The 26,457-nt window shown below is 44.6% G+C and overlaps 1 protein-coding gene across 2 annotated transcripts in view; it reads right to left on the bottom strand.

Annotated features, from left to right (window-relative positions):
* The window catches only part of LOC125464592 (carbohydrate-responsive element-binding protein), a 156,424-nt gene that overhangs the window by 102,011 nt on the left and 27,956 nt on the right, over positions 1–26,457 (bottom strand). For both annotated transcript variants that reach the window (XM_059655497.1, XM_059655499.1), the window contains exons 4-6: positions 15,796–15,885; positions 14,514–14,555; positions 5,181–5,349 (exon numbers count right to left, since the gene is read on the bottom strand). In XM_059655497.1, the coding sequence (XP_059511480.1) occupies positions 5,181–5,349; positions 14,514–14,555; positions 15,796–15,885 (301 nt within the window). The remainder of the gene's footprint in view (positions 1–5,180; positions 5,350–14,513; positions 14,556–15,795; positions 15,886–26,457) is intronic.

Raw genomic sequence — 26,457 nt, 5'->3', positions numbered from 1 at the left:
CCTGCCAACCTTGCCCTTCACCCTCACAGGAACATATACAGCGTGAACTGTAGCTGTCACACTTTAAAGGCCTCTCAATTGCCAGAGGTCCCTTTACCTGCAAACAAACTACTCCCCAATCGACCTCTAACAAGCTCCTGTCTAATTCAAAAAGTGCCTTGCCCCAATTTAGAGCTTATACCTGTGGACCAGTTTTATCCTTCTCCATTACTATTTTAAAATTAATAGAACGATGGTCACTGGCCCCAAATGATCTCCCACTGTCCCCTCAGTCACCTGTCCTGCCCTATTTTCCAAGAATTGTCCGGATTTTGCCCCTTCCTGAATAGGACCCTCTATATACTGCCTGAAGAAACTTTCCTGAACACATTTAACAAATTCCACCCCATCTAAAGCCCTTAACACTGTGGCAGAACCAGTCTGCGTTAGTAAAGTTAAAACCCCCACAAGAAGAACCCTATTTCTCCTGCAAGACTCCACAACTCTCTACATATTTGTTCCTCTAATTCCCATTGGCTACTTGGGGGCCTATAGTACAACACCAATAATGTCTCCATCCCCTTCTTATTTCTTAGCTCCACTCACAAAGCCTCACTGGATGATCCCTCAGTTATTTCATCTCTGGCTATTGCTGTGGTACTCCCCTTAATCAAAAATGTAACTCTCCCTCCCCTCTTTCCTCCACCTCCGTCTGGCCTAAAGCACCTGTACCTTGGTACATTGAGCTGCCAGTCCTGTCCCTCCCTTAGCCATGTTTCCCTAATGGCTATAATATCCCAGGCCCAAGTACCCATCCAGGCCCTGAGTTCATTGGCCATTCCTGTCAGTCCTCTTGTATTGAAATAGATGCAATTTATCACTCCCTGTCCTGTTCCAGCCTGACCTGTCTCTTCAACTTGCTATTTCTAATTACTATATCTCTTTCCAGCCTTGCACTTGCCTCACTGCTGTTGACGATTGCACTCCCCACCCCCCCACTCGAAAATCTGCCTGCCAGGATATTGGTTCCCCCCCAGTTTGGGTGAAACCCGTCCTTCCTGAATAGGTTACTTCTGTCCCAGAAAAGATCCAGGAATCTGGGTCCCTGTCCCCTGCACCAATTCTTTAGACACACATTTATCTGCCTCATCGTCCCGTTCTTTCCCTCTCTAACACTGGAAATAATCTGGAGATTACCACGGTCGGGGTACTGGTTTTTAACATTTTTCCTAGCTCTCTATAATCACTCCACAGGACCTCATCCCTATTTCTACCCATGTCATTTGTGCCAATGTGTACAATGACTTCTGGCTGCTCACCCTCCCCATTGAGAACATTCTGCAGCCACTCTGAGACATCCTGGACCCTTGCACCTGGGAAGCAACACACCATACTGGATTCCTATCTGCAGCCACAGAATCTCCTGTCTGTCCCCCTAACTATCGAATCTCCTATCACTAAGGTCCTGTTTACCTGTACCCTTTCCCACTGTGCCCCATAGCTAGTCATAGTGCCACTGACCTGGCTACTGGTGCTTTCCCCTGAACAGTATCCAAGAGACTTGTTTTCAAGGGGAATGGCCACAGGGATTCCTGCACCTTAAGTGTGACCAGCTCGCCAAAACTCTTATCTATGATGTGCTCAGCAACACTGATGATCCTGAGTGCACGCAGCTCCAGCTCCCTAACACAGTCTCCCAGGATCTGCAGCTGGGTGCACTTCCCACAGGGGTGGTCATCAGCAATGGTGGGAGTCTCCCTAACCTCCCACATCCTGCAGGAGGAACATGCCACTGACCTAACTGCCATCTCAAATGCTCTAAGACTAAAGGGGAAAGTTAAAGGGACTTTACCTGAGTTTGCTGGTACTTTATGCTGAGCTGCTGCTAACAAAACCCTCTCAAGCCAATGCCTTACTTCTCACTCTTCCACCAACAAATTTTCAATAGCACATTTGTCTCCCATTTTTTCTGGTTAGAGGAGGGAGAAAGGGAAACACAACAGTGATGTTATGTTTAGTGCTTAGGTGTTCCTTGACAGCAGGGCTACGATAATCTGTTCTTTAGTGCAGCTGACTGTTTCCAGGCTGTGATGTGTGCGCCAAAGTGATGCCTCTCCCTCTCAGTCGCTGTCTGCTGGACCTTCTCCTGGAAGGTGGCCTGGCCTCTGTCGACTTTACAAAGAAACAACCAAAGTGGGATATCCTCCATTTTTCAACCCTGCAATGTTGCTTTAATAGTCTTATTACCGTGGGAAAAGGCATGGTCAAAGAGAATGCAAACATGCAAACAAGGAGCAGAGTTCTCCAAGGCTTCTTAGACAGCACTTTCCAAACCCATGACCACTTCCATCTAGAAGGAGAACAGCGGCAGATACATGGGAATACCAGCACCTTCAAGATCCCCTCCAAGCCACTCATCATCCTGGCTTGGAAACATATTGCCAGTCCCTCAGCGTCACTGGGTCAAAATCCTAGAATGCCAATTGAGAGCATACCGATGCTAAATGGGATGTAGCAGTTCAAGAAGGCAGCTCACCATCACCTTCTCAAGGACAATTAGGAATGGAAAATAAATGCTGGTGCAGTCAACAGCATACACCTTCTCATGCAAGAGTGGAAAAAAATAGCCTTTCAAGACTTCTCTACCACTCAACTGCCATCTATTTCTCAAACGCTTAGATTCCCTTGTCTAATCCAAATCTATCTACTTCTGATTGAAAAGTAGTCAAAGACCCCACCTCCAACTGAGGCAGAGTGTTCAAAATCCCCAGAGAAAAACATTCCTTCATCTCTATCCTCAAAGGGTGATATCTAATTTTAAAATACAGCCCCCTAGTTCTTGACTCACCCGTAACAGTTCACATCTTTTCCATGATAACAAAGTGTGAAGCTGGATGAACACAGCAGGTCAAGCAGCATCTTAGGAGCACAAAAGCTGACGTTTCGGGCCTAGACCCTGCATCAGAAAAGGGGAATAGGGAGAGGGTCCTGAAATAAATAGGGAGAGGTGGATCGAAGGTGGATAGAGGAGAAGATAGGTGGAGAGGAGGCAGACAAGTTAAAGGGGCGGGGATGGAGCCTGTAGCGGTGAGTGTAGGTGGGGAGGTAGGGAGGGGATAGATCAGTCCGCAGAGGACGGACTGGTCAAGGGGGCAGGATAAGGTTAGTAAGTAGGAGATGGGGGTGGGAGGAGGGGATAGGGCAGAGGAAGAACAGGTTAGGGAGGTGGGGACAAGCTGGGCTGGTTTTGGGATGCAGTGGGGGGAGGGGAGATTTTGAAGCTTGTGAAGTCTACATTGATACCATTGGGCTGCAGGGTTCCAAAGCAGAATATGAGTTGCTGTTCCTGCAACCTTCAGGTGGCATCCTTGTGGCACTGCAGGAAGCCCAGGATGGACATGTCGTCTAAGGAATGTGAGGGGGAGTTGAAATGGTTTGCGACTGGGAGGTGCCGTTGTTTACTGTGAACTGAACATAGGTGTTCTGCAAAGCGATCCCCAAGCCTCTGCTTGGCTTCCCCAAAGTAGAGGAAGCCATAACAGGTACAGCGGATGCAGTATACCATATTGGCAGATGTGCAGGTGAACATCTGCTTGAGTTCGCAATAAACAACTGCGCCTCCCAGTTGCACCTCCCACCTCCTGCAGCCCAAAGGTATCAATTTGAATTTCACAAGCTTCAAAATCTCCCCTCCCCTCACTGCATCTCAAAACCAGCCCAGCTCATCCCCGCCTCCCTAACCTGTTCTTCCTCTCACCTATCTCTTCCTCCCACCTCAAACTGCACCTCCATTTCCTACCTACTAACCTCATCCCGCCCCCTTGACCTGTCCATCCTCCCTAGACTATCCCCTCCCCACCTTCCTACCTATGCTCATCTCTACAGGCTCCATCCCCACCTCTTTATCTTGTCTGCCTTCTCTCCACCTATCTTCTCCTCTATCCACCATCGATCCGCTTCCCCCCTCTCCCTATTTATTTCAGAACCCTCTCCCCATCCCTCTTTTCTGATGAAGGTTCTAGGCCCAAAATGTCAGCTTTTGTGCTCCTAAGCTGCTTATTGGCCTGCTCTGTTCATCCAGCTCCACACTTCGTTATCTCAGATTCTCCAGCATCTGCAGTTTCCATTATTTCTAACATCTTTTCCATGCCCAGCTTGTCAAGACCATTGGGAGCATTTTATAAATTTCAATCTAATCCTATCCTTGGGCTTCTGTACTCTGGTGATAACAAGCCCAGCCTATCCAATTTTTCTTCTTAAAGGAACCCACTCAGTCCAGGGATCACTCTAGATCTTGGCAAGAGATGAGCCTGGAGATGAGCTGACTACTTCCAGCAAGTTCTAGACAAAGACAATCATGTTAAATTGGGTGCTAGTGCTTTTAGAGTTGTCTCATCACAACAATGAAAAATCTGGTGGGAGGAGGTAAAGCTACACTGTTACACTTCCCATAAGACCTTCCAACTAGCTCACTGAGATGAGCCATTAGCTCCTGAAATACCTATTCTTGTCAAATGATCGAAATCAGAACTGGTTGAATTGCTTAAAAGCCCACTTCTGAGATTTTAGGTCAATTGCTGTCTGACCTCCAGTGGAAGATTAGACCTGCTGGGTGACTTGGAGCCTGGATCAGACTTTCCATTCTTGGCTCCAGGTTGCTAGCTGCAATGAAGCCTACAGTTTGCCTGAAAGCAGAAACACTGCTGGGCCCAGCTCACAAGGGAAACTATTACTGGACACTGACTTCCAGGAAGTTGTAACTTGCATTAACTGATCTGGATATACAAAAACGCATCTCCTATACTGTCCAGTCTTCCTTAATTTCCCTAATGCGTGTGTCTGCATAGAATAATAAAGTAATTCCCTTGCAGTTTTGAATGCTGTTCTATTAAATCCTATCTTTGATTTCAATAAAGAATGGGAGATAAAATAAAAGGAAAAGGGTTCAATTAAACAATAGTTCAATGTCTCAGGGTTAAAAGGAGAAAAGTGTTTGTAAAAAGTGAAATACAGATCCATTACCCTCTTCATCCATGTCCACTGAAATGGTCATAGAAACAATTGCAAAAGGAAGGAGTGTTCCGGCTAATTAAGAAATAACTGGATCACCTTAACAACATAAACTTCATCTGGATAAGTAAATTAAAACTTCCTCAGAAGCAGTGTAGGTGCCAAGGTGATGAAACACTTTTAAACTTCACCTGCATTTGGCCATGGCTTTGTCTTCTCCATTGTGGTAAACAATGTGTCTGAGATATCAGAGAAAAGATCATCTAAATCACAGAGAACTGGATCTACCTCCTCCATCGATACTGAATCCTGGAGATCTTCACTTGACCATTTCTGCACATTCTTTGTGACGACATCCTGCTAAAAAGTATGCAAATCAACAGCTTGTGAGTTGACACTTTCAGTTCCTAAGGTTTAAAATATTATAAGTACCAGTGGTTAGGTTAGTAAAATGTACAAAAACAGATCATAATAAATATTTTGAGTATTGCTTAAAAACACATATTCTACTGAAGCTTTTTGACTTTCACTCATCAGGACAATTTGCAAGAATACCAAATCAAAGGGAAAATCTACTTCTACAAAGGGGCGGCACGGTGGCTCAGTGGTTAGCACTGCAGCCTCACAGTGCCAGGGACCTGGGTTCGATTCCAGCCTCGGGCAACTGTCTGTGTGGAGTTTGCACATTCTCCCCGTGTCTACGTGGGTTTCCTCCAGGTGCTCCGGTTTCCCCCACAGTCCAAAGACGTGCAGGCTAAGTGGATTGGCCATGCTAAATTGCCTGTAGTGTTCAGGCATGTGTGGGTTATAGGGGAATGGGTCTGGGTGGGATGCTTCAAGGGGCGGTGTGGACTTGTTGGGCCAAAGGGCCTGTTTCCACACTGTAGGGAATCTAATCTAATCTAATCCACCTTGCATGACAGGAAAAACACTGACTGGTTAACAAGCAGACTCAAATTGAAAAACTGCTACCATGGGAATGATCAACAGCCAGGCCTTAATTACATTTTAAATGGCAGCTTAACTCCAATTGGTCATAGCACTGCCTGAGAAATGAACTATTGAATAGCTATTTCACCTAATGTCACCTTTTGAAATGAAACTGGCTCAGTGAATGTACACATTCTGGCTGTCTGCAGAGAGCACAGCTCTTTTCTGTAGAGATTTCACTGCACACAGTTGTGTCACATTGCAAGCCCCATTGATGATCCAGCAAGTTACGTAGTCACAGAGTTATGCAACATGGGAACAGGCACTTTGGTTCAACTCATTCATGCCAAATCACCCAAACTAAGCCAGGTCCACTTGCCTGCATTTGGTCCATATCCCTGCAAACTTTTCCTATTCATGTACCTGTCTAAATCTCTTTTAAATGTTGTCACTGTACCTGAGTTTACCACTTCCTCTGGCAATTTATTCAACACTCAAACCACCCTTTGTGTGAACAAGTTGCCCCTCAAATCCCTTTTAAATGTTTCCCCTGTCACCCGAAAAATACGCCCCCCAGTTTTGAACGATCCCACCCGAGGGAAAAAGATCTTTGCTATTTATCTTATCTATGCTCCTCAAGATTATATAAATGCCTATAACGTCACCCCTAAACCTCCAATGCTCCAAGAAAAATAGTCCCAGCCCATCCTTATAACTCAAACTCTCCACCCCTGACAACATCCTGATAAACCTTTTTTGAACTCCCTCCAAGTTAATAATATCATTCCTGTAGCAGGGTGACCAGAACCGTACACAATGCTCTAAAAGTAGCATCACCAACATCCTGCAAAGTCTCAGCAAGACTTCCAACTCCTACGTCGAATGGTATGAGCAAGGATACTAAATGCCTTCTTCATCACCTTGTTTCTGTGACACAACTTTCAAAGAACCACGTATCTGCACCCCTAGGTCTTTCCAACACTACCAGGGCCCTATCAATAACTGTACAAGTCATGACATTGTTTTTTTGTACCAAAATGCAATACCTGGCATTTATCCAGATTAAACTCCATCTGCCACTCCTCAGCCCATTGCCCAAGTAATCAAGATCCCTTTGCAATCCTGGATAACCTTCCTCACCATCGACAATACCTTCAATTCTGGTGTCTTTTGCAAACTTACTAACCATGCCTCTTAAATTCTCAACGAAATCATTTATACAAATGACAAGCAGAAGTGGCCCGAAGACCTATCCCTGCAGAACACCACTAGTCACAGGCCTCCAGTATGAAAAACCCCTCCATCACCACCCACTGTCTTAACTTTGAATCAAAGTGCCAAGCCCTCTCTAAGTCCCATATGATCTAACTTTATTGATGAATTTACCACATGCAACCTTGTCAAAGGTTTTACTTAAATCTCTTTAGTAAAGTGTGCAACGTCCATCACTTCATCAATTTTTTTGGTTAAAACTCAAAACTCAAAGTTTATGAGACACAATTTCCCACGCACCAGGCTGCGCTGACTATCTCTAATCAGCCCTTGCCTCTCCAAATGTATGTAAGCCCTGTCTCTCAGAATTGTATTTGTAAACAAAGCTCCATTCTTTTCAGAACAAGAATGAATATTTACACAAACTGTATTCTCCATTGGCAGTATCTCTGACGGAAGGAGACTACACATAAACAAATCAGGGATAGCAAGAACTGCAGATGCTGGAGTCAGAGATAACACAGTTTGGAGCTGGAGGGACACAGCGGCCCAGGCAGCATCGGAGGAGCAGGAAAGTTGACATTTCGGGTTGGGACCCTTCTTCAAAAATGGGGTAGGGGAAAGGAGCTCGGAAGTAAATAGAGGAAAGGTTGAGCTTGGGAAGATAGATGGGGATGAGATAGTTATGAGATGAGATGAGTGCACGCAGGGAATGGTGGGGATTGGTCAGTGGGATGGGTGGGGCACTTGATACCCAGGTTGTGTCAGATCAAGGAGGTAGGGATGAGAGAGAGAGTTAGACACAGGATGATACCGGGGGAGGGGGCAGGGGGTTGGGGAGATTTTAGAACTGTTGAATTGCATGTTTAGGCCATCAGGCCTAGGCTCCCGAAACAGATTATGAGGTGTTGTTCCTCCAGTTTGCAGGTGACATCATTGTGACACTGGAGGAGGCCCAGGATGGACATGTCACTCAGAGTTGTAATAGTTCGTGACCAGAAGGTGTTCTTGTTTGTCAAGTACAGAGCGCAGATGCTCTAAGAAACGGACTGTGATTCTCCGTTTAGTCTCACTGTTGTAGAGCAGGCCACATCAGTCAGGAACTGATACAGTAGGCCAAGTTGACAGATGTGGAGGTGAACTCCTGACTGATACGAAAGGTTTGCTTTTGGGCCTTGAATGCAGGTGAGGCGGGGGGTGTAGGGGCAGTTGAGACACTTCCTGTGGTTGCAGAGAAAGGTGCTGGGTATGGTGGGGTTCGTGGGGAGTACGATGCGGATGAGGGAGTCGCAGAGAGAATGGTCCCTACAAAAGGCAGTTGGGGTGGGGAGGAAAGTCTCTCTTTTTGGATGTGGGGTCCGATTGTAGGTGACAGAAGTAGCAGAGAATGATATGCTGGATATGGAGGTGGGGGGGGGGGGTGATATGTGAGAACAAGGGGGTTCCCGTGTTTATTTTTGTTGGGGGGAGGAGGTTTGAGGGCAGAAGTGCAGGAGATGCAAGAGATGTGGTTGAGGACATTTTTGATCACCGGAGAGAAGGGGGGATATTTGTAGTCTTTGAAAGAGGAGGACATCTGGAATGTCCGGGAGTGGAATGCTCCATCTTAGGAATGGACACTACGGAGGCAGAGGAATTGAGAGTAGGGTGTCACATTCTTGCTGGAAGGTGGGTGAGAGGAGGTGTAGTCCAGGTAACTGTGCGAGTCAGTGGGGTTGAAATAGATGTCAGTTTTGAACTGCCTTACACTCCCTCTACCTGTACTCACCTATTACCATCCTAACTACCTTACCTAGCCCCACCCTTCGTCTCTCCATTTATTTCACAGCTCCTTTCCCCCTCCTCATTTCTGAAGGGTCCTGACCCAAAATGTCAACTTTCTTTCGCAATAAATCAGAGATGTTCCTTCACACAGTACAGAAATTGGTTTCCCCCTTGAATTGGTATTCTTGTAAAATGTCCTGACTAAAGTAAGATGAAAACCTTTGACAAAATGTGTCACATTTCATCAATAACCAAGTACCAAATCATTGTTTTTAACACCACATGTCGAAAATATACAGAAAAAAGTACATAAATAAATGTAAAGATAAATAGTAAGCATTTATAGATATATACAAAGGCAAAGAATCAACAAATTGAACATTGGTCCTGTGCGAAACAAGTCTGAGGAATTAATAAAGGAAAATACGGAGAAATAAGGACATAAACTGAATTGGTATTTTGCATTGGTCTTCACAAGTAACATGCCAGAAGGAGCCACAATTCAAAAAAATGGGAGAAAGGGAAGTGATACTGAGCAAAGTATTAGAGCTACAGGCTTACAGGTTCCCAGGTTTTGATGGGCTTTTTCATATGGTCTTATAAGAAATGAGACAGTTGATGCATTGGTCTAATTTTCCAAACTTCCCTTGATTCAGGGAAGATTCCATTAAATTGGAGGATAGTGACCATAACTACTTTCTTCAAAAAGGGAAGGCGACTGATAGCAGGAATTATATTTGTCATAGAGAAAGCATTAGGACCTATTAATAAACATGTTATGGCAGAGCCTTTAGGCAGAATCAATGGGATTTGTGAAAGGGAAATCATATTCAATCAACTTATTGCAGTTTTTTGAAAAAACAAAATATTCTCTGGACAAAGGGAAAACAGGGAACCATGATGTAACAAGTGGTATGCCAGAGGAATCAGTGCTGGAGCTTCAATTTCTTACAATTTATATAAATGCTTTGGATACAGTCCCTGAAGGTACAGTTGATTTGATTTGACTTGATTTGATTTATTATTGTCACACATACCGAGATACAATGAAAAGTATCATCACAACTCTGTATTTCTTGCAGTCTTGGGCAGCGCAGTTGCCAGACCACACGGTGATGCAACTGGAAAGGATGCTTTCTGTGGTGCATCTATAGAAATTGGTAAGAGCCATTGTGAACATGTCAAATTTCCTTAGCCTTCTGAGGAAGTGGAGACATTGGTGTGCTTTCTGACTGTAGTGGCGATGTTTATGGGCCAAGACAGATTGTTGGTGACATTTATTCCTGGGAACTTGAGGCTCTTGGCAATTTTGACCTCAGCACCATTGATAGAGAGGGGTGTGTCCTCCACTCTGCTTGGTGAAGTCGATGACCATCCCCTTCACTGTGCTGGCATTGAGGGAGACATTGTTGCTTTTACACTATGCCACCAAACTCTGTACCTCCTTCCTGTAATCTGCCTTATCGTTGTTTGAGATTCAACCCGCTTACGATGGGGTCATCAGCAAATTTGTAAACGGAGTTAGAGCTGAATTTGTCCACACAGTTGTGAGTGTATAAGGAGTGAAGTAAGGGACTGAGTATGCAGCCTGGCGGGGCACCGGTGTTGAGGATTATTGTTGTTGCTTGTCCTTACTGATTGCGGTCTGTAGCTCAGGAAGTCGAGGATCCCATTGTAGAGGTGGGAGCAGAGTTCTAGATCTTGGAATTTGGAGATGTGTTTGGTTGGAATTATGGTGTTGAAGGCAGAGCTAAAGTCGATAAATAGGAGTCTGACTGAGGTGCCGCTGTTATCTAAATGTTCCAGGGATGAGTGTAGGGCAAGAGAAATGATGTCTACTGTGGACCTATTGTAATGGTAGGGGAATTGAAGTGGATCAAGGCAATCTGGATCAGCAAAATCTGCTGACGATATGAAGATAGGTAGGAAAGTAGGTTCTGAAGAGGACACAAGGATGCTACAAAAGGTTAGGTTAAGTAAATAGACAAGGGTATGGCAAATGGCATGGGGAAAATGTGGAAATTGGTTTGATTTAATTTACTGTAGCCATTCAGAGAATGGTCAGGTTGTGGAATGCATTGCCGGAGAGGTAGTGGAGTTGGCCTCATTAGGGGTATTTAAGTGGCTATTAGATAGGCATATAAATGATAGTATAAGTTAGGAGTGGAGGTTAGATAGACCTTAGGATTAGGGTAAAGGTTCAACACAACATTGTGGGCTGAAGGGCTTGTAGTGACCTGTGCTATGTTTTATGTACCTAAGTATTTTGAAAAGCTTGTATTGTGAGCAGTACAGGCAGATCACAGCAAACAGGGACATGCAGATCATAGGGTGCTTAGACAGAGCAAAGTGTACAGCGTTACAGCTGCACAGGAGGTGCACAAAGCAAGATCAATAGTAGTTGAACTTAGGAGAAGTCCATTCAGCAGTCGAACTGCAGCAGGGAAGAAGCTGTTCTCAAACCTGTTAGTGTGTGTGTGATCAAGCCTCTGTATCTACTGCCTGATGGAAGAGGTTGGAAGAGAGTATCACTGGGGTGGGCAGGGTCTATGATGTTGGCAGCATTTCTGCAGCAACATGAAGTGTAGATGGAGTCCATGGATGTGAATTTGGCCCCTGTGATGGTCTGCGCCTTGCACACAACTTTCTGTGGTTTCTCACGGTCCCATGCAGAGCAGTTACTGTACCAGGCCATTATGCACTCGGATGGAATGCTTTCTATGGTGCATCTGTAAAAGATGGTGAGGGTCCTGATGGATATACCAAATTTCCTGAGCTGCCTGAGGAGGAAGAGGTGTGCCTTCTTGACCTTCGCATCTAGGTGCAAAATTCAGGACAGACTGTTGGTTATTGTCACCCTCAGGAACTTGACCCTCGCCACCTCAGCTCCATTGATATAGATGGGGGTGTGTTCTCCTCCTAACTTCCTAAAGTCAATGATCAGTTCTTTCGTTTTGCTGACACTGAGGCAGAGATTGTAATCATTGCACCACGTCACCAAACTCTCTGTCTCCTTTCTGTGTTCTGACTCGTTGTTGACATCCGTCCTACAAGGCAATGTCATCAGCGAACTTGTAGATGCTGTTTGTTCAGAATTTGGCTGCACTGTCATGGGTGTGCAGGGAGTAGGGACTGAGGACGCATCCTTGGGGATGGGGGCGCTCCAGCATTGATAGGTATTCATGGAGGAGATGCAGTTGTCTATCTTCATTGATCGCAGTCTATGGGTCAGGAAGCTGAGGATCCAGTTGCAGAGGGCAGAGCTGCAAAGTAGGAATTGAATTTTGAGCTTAGTGTGTTAGGGATTATGGTGTTGCAGGCAGAGCTGCAGTCGATGAGTAGGAGGCCGACATTAAGTGTCTTTGTTATCCAGATGTTCCAGGATGAGTGTTGGGCTAGGGAATTGCTGCCCACTGTGGACCTGTTTCACCAGTGGGCAAACTACACGGGATTGAGGAAAATATTGTCCATTTTGGCAGGAAGAATAAAAAACAAGCATGTGAGGCAAATGGTGAGACATTGCTGAACTCTACGATTAATTTTTTAAAAAATTTCTTCATGGCATGAGAGCGTCGCTGGCCAGGCAGCATTTATTGCCCATCCCTAATTGCCCAGAGGGCAGTTAAAAGTAAACCACATTGCTGTGTGTGTAGGCCAGACCAGGTAAGGATGGCAGTTTCCTTCCCTAAAGGACATTAGTGAACCAGATGGGTTTTTCCTAACAATCAACAACAGATTCACTGTCATCATTAAACTCTTCATTGAATTTATTGAATTCAAATTCTACCATCTGTTTTGTCAGGATTCGAATCTGGGTCCCCAGAATGTTATCTGGGTAAACTGGGTTAACAGTCGAGTGATAATACCATGAGGCCATCATCTCCCACAAGGAAGCCCAGGGCTCTGTGGTGCCCTTGTGCATGAATCACATAAGGTTTGTATGTAGATATAGCCAATAATTAGGAAAGATAAGTGAGGGAACTGAATATAAAAGTAGGGAGGTTTTACATCTGCTATGCAGGGCACGAGTGCAACCTCATCAGAATACGATGCACAATATTGGTCACCCTACATGAGGAAGGACGTAAATATGTTGAACAAGTCCGGAGAAGGTTTACCAGACTGACAAAAGTAATTAAAGGGCTGTCAAATGAGCAAAGGTTGGAAAGGCTAGGTTTGTATCTGCTGGGATTCAGAAAAGTGCCACCGTATTCAACTGATATGCATAAGAGCCTGAGGAGTCTTGACTGGTGGATGTGGACTGGCAATATCCCAGACATCACCATTGCTATCCCCAGATATACCCTTTCCCACCAGCAGGACACACCCAGCAGTGGTGGCAGCACACAGTGATATACAGTGTAGATTTACGTTTTATTATCACGGGTACTTGAATGCGGGAGTACTGTGGAAAATGTACAAAATTGCCAGTCTCCAGCACCATCTACCATCCAAAAGCAAGGATTAAAAAGAGAAGCAGAAATAAATGAGAGATAATGGGAACTGCAAATGCTGGAGAATCCAAGATAACAAAGTGTGAAGCTGGATGAAGACAGCAGGCCAAGATTTGGCCTGCTGTGTTCATCCAGCTTCACACTTTGTTATAGCAAAAATAAATGAAACAGCTCTCCCAATTTTGGCACTAACCCCAGAAGTTTGAAAGGAGGCCTTTGCAGGATTGACAGGGCTGAGTAAGTCATTGCCATTTCCAACACCTTGGTCAATGTCAGGTGGTCCATCCAGACCCAGTCCAGATGGTCCGTTTCATTTCTTTTTTAATACTCTTTTTTAAACTGGTTAATACATTTTATTGGTTTGCTAGGCTGTATTTGCAAATTGTAAGCAGTCTTGGGCCCAATTTCTAAAGAAGGATTGCTGAACTTTAGGGGGGTCCACAGGAGGTTTACAAAAATGAACCAGGGGATGAAGTGCTTATTATATAAGGAACAGTTGAGGGCTCTGCGTCTGTTTAGAAGTTTAGAAGGATGAGCAGGGATCTGATTGAAATTTACAGAATAGAGAGGCCTGGATGTGGACAAGGTGTTTCCACCGGTAGGAGAGATAAGGGCATGAGTGTGCAGTGTCAGAATGAAATAACGACCCTTCCAAATTCAGATGAGCATGAGTTTCATCAGCCAGAGACTGGTGAATCTGTGGAGCCCATCACTACAGAGCCCTGTGAAGGCCAAGCCATTAAGTGTATTAAGACAGAGATAGGTATGTTCTTGATTGGTAAAAAGGGGTCAAGTGTTATGTAAGAAGCAGGAGAATGGGAGTGAGAAAATATCAGCCATGATTGAATGGTGGAGCAGAACTGATGGGCCAAATGGCCTAATTCTGCCCTTACATTTTATGGTCTTATGGTGTCTGACCTTCCCATTCTATGAGCCTCAAATTTGTCATCCCTCTGAACTGGTATTTCACGTTCTTTAGAATTTAATATCGACAACATCCATTTCATTCCCTTCATTAACTCTCTCCGTTAAGTCAAGAAAATTCTATTAGTTGTGCGCAATCCACCTTTTGCAAAATTGTGCTGACTCTTCCTTAAATGCTCTGTCTCATAATGATCCTGCACTTAACAGGTACAAGAAACTAGAAACTAGAAAATATCCTACCTTTACCAGGCTAGACAGGCCATCATCACGGTTCTTGGGTAACTGTTGAATAAATAGAAGACTTTTAGCAAAGAGAGGCAATTAATAACATCTAAAATAAATTTTACTTTTCTAAGAGCCAAATCAGGCCAAAAGTTCTGCAAACATGTGTCCACTGGTTTCTGTGATATTTCTAACTACATGCAACACTAATCCAGTTCCCAAATCAGTATGAGCAGATTATTAATGAGATCCAGCCCTGTTGCTAGTGGCTCAAAATCTTCTCAAACAGCTTTGGACAGTGAACCGTTGACAGTCCAACCCCATGAAGTTCTAATCTTCACAAACAGCTCTATCAGAGACTGTTGGAAAAATTGTGATTATAGCTACCTGCCACAACAAAGCCATGATCTTATCAGCTCTTTGGAGAGGGCCAAGGTGTTGGTTTTGGAAGTCTGGTGTGTTCCCACCACCAGGGGATATTCCCAGTGGCTGGAACAACAGCAGCGTAATACGTGCAGACAGGGGGGCAACAGCCAATACACAAATTAATTGGGAGCAAAAACAGAAGTTTCTAGAAAATCTCAGCAGGTCTGGCAGCATCTGTGAAGACAAAAAAAATCAAAGTAAACATTTTGGGGCCGGTGAACCCTTTCTCAGAACTGGGCCAGAAACGTTAACTCTGATTTTTTCTTCACAGATGCTACCTGACCTGCTGAGATTTTCCAGCAACTTCTGTCTTCATTCCTGATTTACAGCATCCGCAGTTCTTTTCGTTTTTACACAAATTCATTGACTTACAGATGGCCATTTTACCAAGCCACCAGCATTTTGCCAGAATTAGAATGGCTGCCTGTGAAGTTGGAGTTCATGAACTGCACGAGGCTCCCAGCAGCTCCTCCGCTATTCTTCAATCCATAGAGACTACTCGGCCCAAGGACTAACTCACCACAGAGTAAGTGGGCAGCCCAATGGCCCCATTGACACTGCTGGAGTTCAGATCTCTGATCAGTAGGCCCTGCTTATCAGGCAAATCAATTTCTGTCAAGAAGGAGGCCTCCTCTTGTTTTGATACAGTCCTAACAGTGGCCAACTGTCTAGGTGGTGTTGTTGAGCCTGCAGAGCTAATAGCCCCCTGAACAGACTCACAACGTGGAGAGACAGCTAATGTTCTTAATTGGATAGTGCCCACTAGTTGGGCACTGCCAGTAAAATTACTACCATGGTCCTATCGGTGCACTTGTAAAAACTCAGCATACAAAGATGGAAGCAGGGACAATGAAGCAAATAATTCTATACTCACTCGTTTTTTAAAGTAGATCCTCCATTTATGATATTCTTTAATTACAACCTCAATCCGCCTTTTCCAGTAGTTTCCCTCCAACACAATTGCCTGTAATAAGCAGAAACAAACCCATTCAAACTACAGAAAGCATTAAACCCAAAATGCAAGGGAATGGATGGGGTAGACAGGAGGATGGTAGGGTAAAACATCACAGCAACGAAAAAAAGGGGCAAGCGTTTACAAGTTGTCCAAAGTTAGAGAAAAATGCCAAAACTAATCAGTGTCAGCACCCAGGTGTAACGCTCAGAAATTCTTCAAATGCCAGTGTTAGCATCTGGAGATGGTGCACTGAGATTCAGTGACAGTGCCCAGAGATAACACTCAGAGATCCACTGACAGGATACAGAGACACCATAATAATGCAGAGTAACAACACACAGTAAACCAGAGACTGGATTCAGAAACACAGCAATTCAAGAACTTCAGAACAGAAAATAGGACTGGGGCAAATCACAGAATCCCTACAGTATGGAAGCAGGCCCTTCGGCCGAACAAGTCTACACTGAACCTCAGATCATCCCACTCAGACCCATTCCTCCCTCTCGTAACCCAACTAAACTACACATCCCTGAACACTATGGGCAATTTAGCAAGGCCAATTCACCCAACCTTTGGACTGTGGGAGGAAACTGGAGCACCCGGAGGAAACTCCGCACAGATAGTCACTCAAGGTGGAAGTGAACCCAGGTCCCTGGTGCTGTGAGGCAGCAATGTTAACCACTGAAACACCATGGCACCCCAAATCATTCAGCTCTTCAAAGCAAAAATAATGGCTTTAATTTTTTAAGACTTTGATTAGGCCACATTTACAGTATTGCACTCAATTCTGGTTGCTACATTATGGAAAGGTTGTGGAGGCCTTGGAGAAGGTGCAGAAGAGGCTTACCAGATGCTGCCTGGATTAGGGTGTTATTAGCTACATGGAGAGGCTAGAAAAACTTGTGTTGTTTTCTCTTGAACAGTGCTGAGGAGGGGAGACTTGATTGAATTCTATAAAATTGTAAGATGCATAGATAGGGTTGACGGTCAGAATCTTCTTCTCAGAGCTGTAATGTCTAAAACTAGGGGGCATGCATTTAAGGTGAGAGGGGAAAAGTTCAAAGGAAACGTGAGGAGTAATTTGTTTACACAGAGAGTGGTAGGAGCTGGAACACACTGCCAGGGGTGGTGGTGGAGTTAGATATGATAAGAGAGTTTGAGGAACTTTCAATCAAGCACATGAATGTATTAGGAATGGAGAGATATGGACTAAGAGCAGGCAGCAGGGATTAGTTTCATTTGGGGTCATGTCCAGCGCAACACTGTGGGCCGAAGAGCCCGTTCCTGTGTACACTGTTCTACGTTCTAACTTCACTGTCCCACCAGGGTTGGCATAGCCCTCGATTCCTGAGAGATCAAAAATCTTACTGTCTCAGAATGAAAACAAATGTTTAGATTTGAAAGGGAAGAATAGCAGAAGTACAGACCAGAGACAAATGATTGGCCATGATCCTATCAAACAGTATTGCAGGCTTAAAGGAATAAACAGACTACTCCTGCTCCTATTTCTTGCTTCTTTGTGATATTTTCAAACAACAGAACCTCCAAAACATTCAGGAGTAGAGAATTCCAAAAGATGCATAACTTTTTAGTGAAGACATTTTCTTCATCTCAGAGTTAAATGACAGATTTCATTCCCTGAAACAGCAGCCCCATGTCCCCCACATGTTTTATATATCCCAGCCAGGGAAACCAACTTAGTACCTATCAGTGTAGAGTTCCGCCAGTCAGCCTGAATATGCCCTATTTATCTTGACTTTCTGATAATTGTCCATTAATTAATCCTCTATCCAGATTAATTTATTACCTCAGCTCTGAGGCCCTACTTATCTCACACAATAATTTTTGGAGCACCTAAATGAATGCTTTTTTCTTTGAATGTACTTGAATTACTCCTACTGGATCTAATTCCGCAACCCTAAGAGTTACATGCTGAAAAGTTTCTAAAATTTGTCAAGTGCATTTTGCCTCTCATAAAACTATGTTGATGTTATCTGGCCATACCACCCCATTCAAAGTGTATAATGCTTCCATGAAGTCTGTACCAATCAAAAATGCCCATCTAACTATTTCAATCCCATTTCCCAGCATTTGGCCGATAGCCTTGTATGCCTCATGTCAAAAATGCACATCTAGATGCTTCTTGAATGTCATGAGAGTTTCTGCTTTTACCACCCTTACAAGTAGTGGTTTTCAGATTCCTATCACCTCTGAAGGACAAACAGCTAAGAACAGGAATAGGCCCTCTAGCCCTCCAAGCCTATGCCGACACATTTTGCTCTTTCATACTAAAATTGTCTTCACTTACAGGATCCATATCTCTCGATTCCCTTCCTATTCATGTATTCGTCCAAGTGCTTCTTGAATGTTGCTATTGTGTCTGCTTCCACCACTTCCTCTGGCAGCAATTTCCAGGCACTCACCACCATTTGTGAGAAAAACATGCCCCGCACATCTCTTTTAAACTCCCCCTAGCCATCCTGCATCTTGAACTTGTGTCCCATAGTAATTGACCCTGGGAAAAAGCCTCATACTTTCCTCTCTATCCATGCCATTCAAATTCTTATAAACTTCTGGATGATAAAGATTTACTTCACATTTCCTCAAACCTCTGCCCTTATATGTCCCTGGTCATTGACCCCCTCCATCTTCCTGTCTTTCTTACCTACAGCCGTCATAATTTTATACATCTCAATTATGTCCCCTCTGAATATCCCCTGCTTTAAAAGCAATAATCCCAGTCTATCTAATCTCATCATAACTGAAACTCTCCAACCTAGGTATCATTCTGGATCAGTATTCACTTGCTTTGTTTGCCCTGTCTAAGTTTATCACTTCATATTTATCCAGATTATATTCCATTTGCCACTGATCAGCCCACCTGACCACCCTATCCATATCCTCCTATTATCTAAAACTATCCTCCTCATCATTTACCATCCCATCAATTTTCATAGAATCCATAAATTTACTGATCAGCCCTCATAGAGTCACAATTCATAGATAGACTCACAGAGTCATACAGCACAGAAAAGGTCCACTGAGTTCGTACCAATATAGTTACCACTGAAGGTGCACTAATCCCAATGTCCTGCACTTGTCCCATATCCTTGACTGTTATGGTCTCTGAAGTGGTTATCCAAATATTTTTGTAAGTTTTTAATGTTTCTGACCTCCACTACCATCCAAGGCACTGCTTTCCGGACTCCCACCACGTGCTGAGTGAAAGCACTTTTTCCTCAAATCCCCTCTGCATCCCTTGCCCCTTACCCTAAAACTATGCCCTCTCATGATTGACCCCTCAACCATGGGGAACAGTTCTTTCTTTCTATTTATTCGTGGGATGTGGGCACCGCTGGCGGGCCAGCATTTCTTGCCAATCCCTAATTGCCCTTGAGAAGGTGGTGGTGAGCTGCCTTCTTGAACTGCTGCAGTCCACCTGCTGTGGGTTGACCCATAATACCCTCAGGGAGGCAATTCCAGGATGCTGATCCAGTGACAGTGAGGGAATGGCAATATATTTCCAAGTCAGGATGGTGAGTGGCTTGGAAGGAAACTTGGAGGTGGTGGTGTTCCCACATGTCTGCTGCCTTTGTCCTTCCAGACAGAAGTGGTCATGGGTTTGGAAGATTAAAATTGTTTGTCTGATGAAGGGTCTAGGCCTGAAACGTCAGCTTTTGTGCTCCTAAGATGCTGCTTGGCCTGCTGTGTTCATCCAGCCCCACACTTTGTTATCAAGGGTTTGGAAGGTGCTGTCTGAGGATCTTTAGTAAATTTCTGTAGTACATCTTGTAGATAGTACGCACTGCTGCTGCTGAGAATCAGTGGTGGAGGGAGTGGATGTTTGCGAATGTAGCGTCAATCAAGCGGGCTGCTTTTTCCTGGATGGTGTCCAGCATCTTCAGGGTGGCTGGGGTTACACTCATCCAGGCAAATGGGGAGTATTCCATCACACTCCTGACTTGTGCCTTGTCGGTTGTAGACAGGCTTGGAGGAGTCGGGAGTGAGTTACTTGCTGCAGTATTCCTAGCTTCAGACCTGCTCTTGTAGCTGCTGTGTTTATGTGGTGAATCCAGTTGAGTTTTTGGTTAATGATAACCCCTAGTAGATGAGAGTGGGGGATTCAGTGATGGTAACACCGCTGAATATCAAGGGGCAGTAGTTAGATTGTCTCTTATTGGTCATGGTCATAGCCTGGCATTTGTGTGGCATGAATGTCGCTTGCCACTTGTCAGCCCAAGCCTGGATATTGTCCAGATCTTTTGCATTTGAACATGGACTGCTTCAGTATCTGAGAAGTCATGAACGGTGCTGAACATTGTACAATTATCGGTGAACATCCCCACTTCTGACCTTATGATGGAGGCAAGGTCATTGATGAAGCAGTTGAAGATGGTTGGGTCTAAGACATTACCCTGAGGAACTCCTGCAGAGATGTCCTGGGGCTGAGATGACTGACCTCCAACAACCATATCCATTTTCCTATGTGTCAGGTATGACTCCAACCACCGGACAGTTTGCCCCCTAACACCCATTGATTCCAGTTTTGCTTTGGCTCCTTGATGCCACACCACGTTGAATGCAGCCTTGAAGTCAAGGGCTGTCACTCTCACCTCACCTTTGGAAATCAGCTCATTTTGTCCATGTTTGAACCAAGGCTGTAATGAGGTCAGGAGCTGAGTGGCCCTGGCAGAACACAAATTGGGCGTCACTGAGCAGGTTATTGCTGAGCAGGTGCTGCTTGATATACTGACACCTTCCATCACTTTACTGATGATCGAGAGTAGACCGATAGGGAAGTAATTGGCCACTTTGGATTTGTCCTGCTTTTTGCAAGTTTTCAGTATTAATGCTGAAATGTTGTCAGGGCCCATTGTTTTTAAATATCCAGTGTCTCCGTCTGTTTCTTGATATCACATGGAGTGAATCGAATTGGCTGAAGACTGGTATTTGGGCTCACTGGAGGAGGCCAAGATGGGTCATCCACTCGGCACTTCTGGCTGAAGATTACCGCAAATGATTCAGTGTTATCTTTTGTACTGATGTGCTGGGCTCTTCCATCATTGAGGATGGGGATATTTGTGGAGCCTCCTCCTCCGATGAGTTGTTTAATTGTCCACCACCGTTCACAACTGGATGTGGCAGGACTGCAGAGCTTAGATCTAATCCGTTGGTTGTAGGGTTGCTTAGCTCTGTCTATCACTTGCTGCTTTAACTGTTTGGCATGCAAGTAGTCCTGTTTGGTGGCTTCACCAGGTTGGTACCTCATCTTCAGGTTTGCCTGGTGCTGCTCTTGGCATGCCCTCCTGCACTCCCCATTGAACCAGGGTTGATCCCCTGGTTTGATGGTAATGGTTGAGTGGGGGATATGCCAGGCCATGAGGTTACAGACTGTGTTGGAGTACAATTCTGCAGCTGTTGGTGGCCCACAGTGCCTCATGGATGCCTAGTCTTGAATTACTAGATCTGTGTGAAGTCTGTCTCATTTAGCACGGTGATAGTGCCACACAACATGATGGAGGTTATTCTCAATGCGAAGGCGGGACTTCATCTCCGCAAAGACTGCAATAGTCACTCTTACTGATGCTGTTATGAACAGATGCATCTGCAGCTGTCAGATTGGTGAGGATAAGATCAAGTATGTTTTTCCCTCTTGTTGTTTCCCTCACCACCTGCCACAGACCCAGCCTAGCCCCTATGTCCTTTAGGAACTAACCAGCTTGATCAGAAGCACTGCTGCTGAGCCACTGTTGGTGATGGACATTGATTATCCCCACCCAGAGTACATTTTGAACTCTTACCATCCTCAGTGCTTTCTCCAAGTGTTCTTCAACATGGAGGAGTACTGATTCATCAGCTGAGGGAGGACGGTACATGGTAATCAGCAGGAGGTTTCCTTGCCCATGTTTAACCTGAAGCAATGAGACTTCATGGAGTACACAGTCAATGTTGAGAACTCCCAGAGCAATTCCTTCCTGACTGTATACCACTGTGCCACCACCCCTGCTGCGTCTGTCCTGCCAATGGGACAGGACATACCTAGGGATGGTGATGGTGGTGTCTCAGTCACTGCCTGTAAGGTATAATTCTGTCTATGACTATGACTATGTCAGGCTGTTGCTTAACTCTCCCAATTTTGGCACAAGCTCCCAAAGTGAGGAGGAGTTTACAGGGTCAACAGGCTGTTTCTGCCGTTGTCTTTTTCAGTGCCTAGGTCAATGCCAGGTAATGTGTCTCTTTTCATTTCTTAAAGACTTTGTTGTGGGTGAGACAACTGAGTGGCTTGCTAGGCTATTTCAGAGAGCAATTGAGAGTCAATCACATTGCTGTGAGTCTGGAATCACATGTAGACCAGATGAGGTGAGGGTGGCAGATTTCCTTCCCCTAAGGAAGGGTTTTTCTGACAATCGGCAATAATTTCATGGTTATCAATAGATTCTTAAGTCCACACTTTTTTAAATTGAATTCAAATTCCACCATCTGCCGTGGTGGGATTTGAACTCAGGTCCCCAGAACATTAGCTGGGTTTTTGGATTAATGGTCTAGCAATAATACCACAAGCCATCACCTATCCTGCTCTCTATTCACCTGTCTACCTACTTCAGTCTTATTCACCTCAATCACGTCCCCACTCAGTCTTCTCTGCTCTAAGGTAAACAATCCAAGCCTATCTGGTCTCTCCTTATAGCTCAATTTCTCCATCCCAGGTAACATCTTAGTGAACATCCTCCATGCCCCTTCTAGTGCTATCACGTCCTTCCTGTAATGAGGTGACCAGAACTGCACACAGTACTCCAACTGTGGCCTGACTAATGCTCTATACAATTCCAACATTACCTCATTGCTCTGACATTCTATACCACAACAAATGACAGCAACTGTCCCATATGCCTTCTTAACTATCCTATTCACGTGCTCTGCCAACTTCAGGGATCTATGAATAATTGGCCAAGATCCCTCTGTTCCCCTAAGCTACCCAGTGTCCTGCCATTCATTGACTCACGTACCATGTCTCTTTTCCAAAGTGCATCACCTCACACTTAACGGGCTTAAATACCATCTGACCCTGGTCTGCCCAACCCATCCATATCTTCCTGTAACCCACCAACTATCTTCTTCGCTATTAACCATCCTACCAATCTTGGCATTGTCTGCAAATTTGCTTAACATTCCCCACATTTTCAGCTATATCATCATTTATATATATAACAAACAATAAGTGTCCTAGTACTGATCCTTGTGGTACATCACTGAACACTGGTTTCCAGTCACTGAAACAGCCTTCTGCCACTATCCTTTGTGTCTATTACTAAACCACTTTCTGATCCATCTTCCCATGTTTCCCTGAATTTCATGTGCTTAAACCTTCTCAGTCTCCCGTTTAGGATCTTGTCAAAAGCTTTGCTAAATTCCATATAAACTACATCATCTGAACTTCCCTCATCCACAGGCTTGAAGACTTTCTCAAAGAATTCCAGTAAATGTGTTAGGCATGATGTCTGGCAAAGCAATGTTGACTACCCCTAATTAACCCATGCCTTTCCAAGTGGGTATTAATTCTCTTCTTCAGAATTTTCTCCATCAGTTTCCCTACAACTGATGGGAGACTCACAGTCTATTATCTCCTGGTTCGCCTCTTAAAGAGTGGAACCACATTGGCCATCCTCCGATCCTCTGGCACTTACACCTAAAAGGATTTAAAACTTTGTGTCAGACCGCTGAAATTTCCTGGTTCACCTTCTCACAGCAGCCTAGAATGCAATTTATCTGGGTCAGGGGATCTATCTATTTTTAAGGTCAACAGAGCCTCCAATATCTCCCCATTTCCTATGTCAAACTGCAAGTTTCTCACAGAGATAGTGGGAACTGCAGGTGCTGGAGAATCTGAGATAACAAGGTGTAGAGCTGAATGAACACAGCAGGCCAAGCAGCATTAGAGGAGCAGAAAAGCTGACGCTTCGGGCCTAGACCCTTTAGAAGATTAATATATTCTGAAGAAGGGTCTAGGCCCAAAACGTCAGCTTTCCTGTTCCTCTGATGCTGCTTGGCTGTTGTGTTCACCCAGCTCTACACCTTGTTATCTCAAGTTTCTCACAGTTCATTTTTCTGAATGCTGTACCTACATTCTCCTTTTTCAGAGTGAAAACCAAAGGAAGTATTCATTTAACACCCTTCTAATATCCTGTGGTTCCACATACAGGTCACTCCCTTGAACCCACCCTTTCCCTAGATAACCTCTTCCCTTTAAATATACTTATGAACTATTTTAAGATTCTCCCTAATCCTGTTTGCAAGTCCTTTCTCAGGTCCCCCTTTACTCTTCAATTGCTTTCTTAAGTTCCCTCCTGCACTTCCTGTATTTCTCTAGGGCTGCAGCTGAATTACTCCCTTAGCAATTGCCTCTCTTCTTCCTCGCCCAGTTCTGAATTGTCCTACACATCCAGGGTTCTCTGAACTTGGTGCTTTTCTCCCCCCTAAAGGGTACATGTTGGGGCTGTACTTTCCCCAGCTCCTTTTTTAATGCCTAACCCACCACTCTGCTGTAGCCTTACCCACAGGAGCTGTTCCCAGTCAACTATGGCCAGATTCTCTTCATTTTAATAAAACCTGCCTTTCCCCAATCCAAAGTCATCTTTTGCAGGCCATTTTTCTCCTTGTCCAGAACGAATTTGAACTGAATTGTGTGGTGCTCATTATCACTAAAATGTTGCCCTACATTGAGCACCGGTCTGGCTTCTTTCAGAACCAGATGCTGCACTGCCCCATCCTTTGTTGGGCCTTCTACATATTGATACAAAAAATTCTCCTGGATACAATTCAAGAAATCCAGCCATCTAAACCCTTAATACTATGACTATCTCAATTTATGTTGGAATGTTGAAATCCCATAGTGTAATTAGAAAAAAGTACAAAGAAGAAACTACCTGATTATTACTCTTACAGACCTCTGTGAAATGTCTACATATTTGCTCCTCTATTTCCTGCTGACTCTTTGGGGGCCTATAATACACTCCCAATAAATTGGCCATTCTTAAGTTCTACTCACAAAGCCTGTTTTGAGGACTGTCCCAAGATATCATCTCTCCTTATCACAATAATTGACTCCTTAATTAATACTGCTACCCGGCCACATTTTTACACCCTCCTCTGTCTCTCCTAAAGATCCTTTATCCCAGAATATTGAGTTGCAGCTCCAGCCCTTCCCTCAATCATGTTTCTGTGATGGCAACTGTATCAGATTTTCATATGTCAATCCACACTAATTTACTCAGTCTTACGTATTACAAGGACCCCATTCAGGCATGCCTTACTGTCTTGACATTCAAAGTAGCTGAACTCCCTCTGACTTGCTTCCTTTGAAACAGAGACACATTATGCTACAGTGTTGATATGTGTCCCCTCCCCCAGGCAGACTAGTTTAAACACCTCCAAACCTACCTGCAAGGATGTTGGTCCCAATGTTGCTCAAGAGCAGACCATCCCATTTGTACGTGTCCCACCTTCACCAAGAACGGTCCCAGAGATTCAGGCATTTAAAACCCTCCCTCTTGCACCAACTCGAGTCACACATTCATCTGTCTTATTTTCCTATTTCTAAACTTGCTAGCACACAGCACCGGGAGTAATCCAGAGATTACAATCATTGAGGTCAAAGAACAAAGAAACCTACAGCACAGGAACAGGCCCTTCGGCCCTCCAAGCCTGCGCCAATCAAGATCCTCTGTCTAACCTGTCATCTATTTTCTAACGGTCTGTGTCCATTTGCTCCCTGCCCATGCATGTACCTGTCCAAATATATCTTAAAAGACGCTAACATATCTGCGTCTACCACCTCCGCCGGCAACGCGTTTCAGGCACCCACCACCCTCTGTGTAAAGAACTTTCCATGCATATCTCCCTTAAACTTTCCTCCTCTCACTTTGAACTCATGACCCCTAGTAATCGAGTCCCCCACTCTGGGAAAAAGCTTCTTGCTATCCACCTTGTCTATACCCCTCATGATTTTGTAGACCTCAATCAGGTCCCCCCTCAATCTCCATCTTTCTAATGAAAATAATCCTAATCTATTCAACCTCTCTTCATAGCTAGCACCCTCCATACCAGGCAACATCCTGGTGAACCTCCTCTGCACCCGCTCCAAAGCGTCCACATCCTTTTGGTAACGTGGCAACCAGAACTGCACACAGTACTCCAAATGTGGTCGAACCAAAGTCCTATACAACTGTAACATGACCTTGCCAAGTCTGGTACTCAATACCCCGTCTGATGAAGGAAAGCAGGCCATATGCCTTTTTGACCACCCTATTAACCTGCGTTGTCACCTTCAGAGAACAATGGGCCTGAACACCCAGATCTCGCTGTTCATCAATTTTCCCCAGGACTTTTCCATTTACTGTATAGTTCGCCCTTGAATTTGATCTTCCAAAATGCATCACCTCGCATTTGCCCCGATTGAACTCCATCTGCCATTTATCTGCCCAACTCTCCAGTCTATCTATATTCTGCTGTAATCTCTGACAGCCCCCTTCACTATCTGCTACTCCACCAATCTTAGTGTCATCAGCAAACTTGCTGATCAGA

The sequence above is a fragment of the Stegostoma tigrinum genome, chromosome 27 (genome assembly GCF_030684315.1).
Source record: "Stegostoma tigrinum isolate sSteTig4 chromosome 27, sSteTig4.hap1, whole genome shotgun sequence".
NCBI classification, from domain to species: domain Eukaryota; kingdom Metazoa; phylum Chordata; class Chondrichthyes; order Orectolobiformes; family Stegostomatidae; genus Stegostoma; species Stegostoma tigrinum.
Note: the sequence above shows the minus strand (reverse complement) of the source record. Positions and strands in the feature narration are given on the sequence as shown.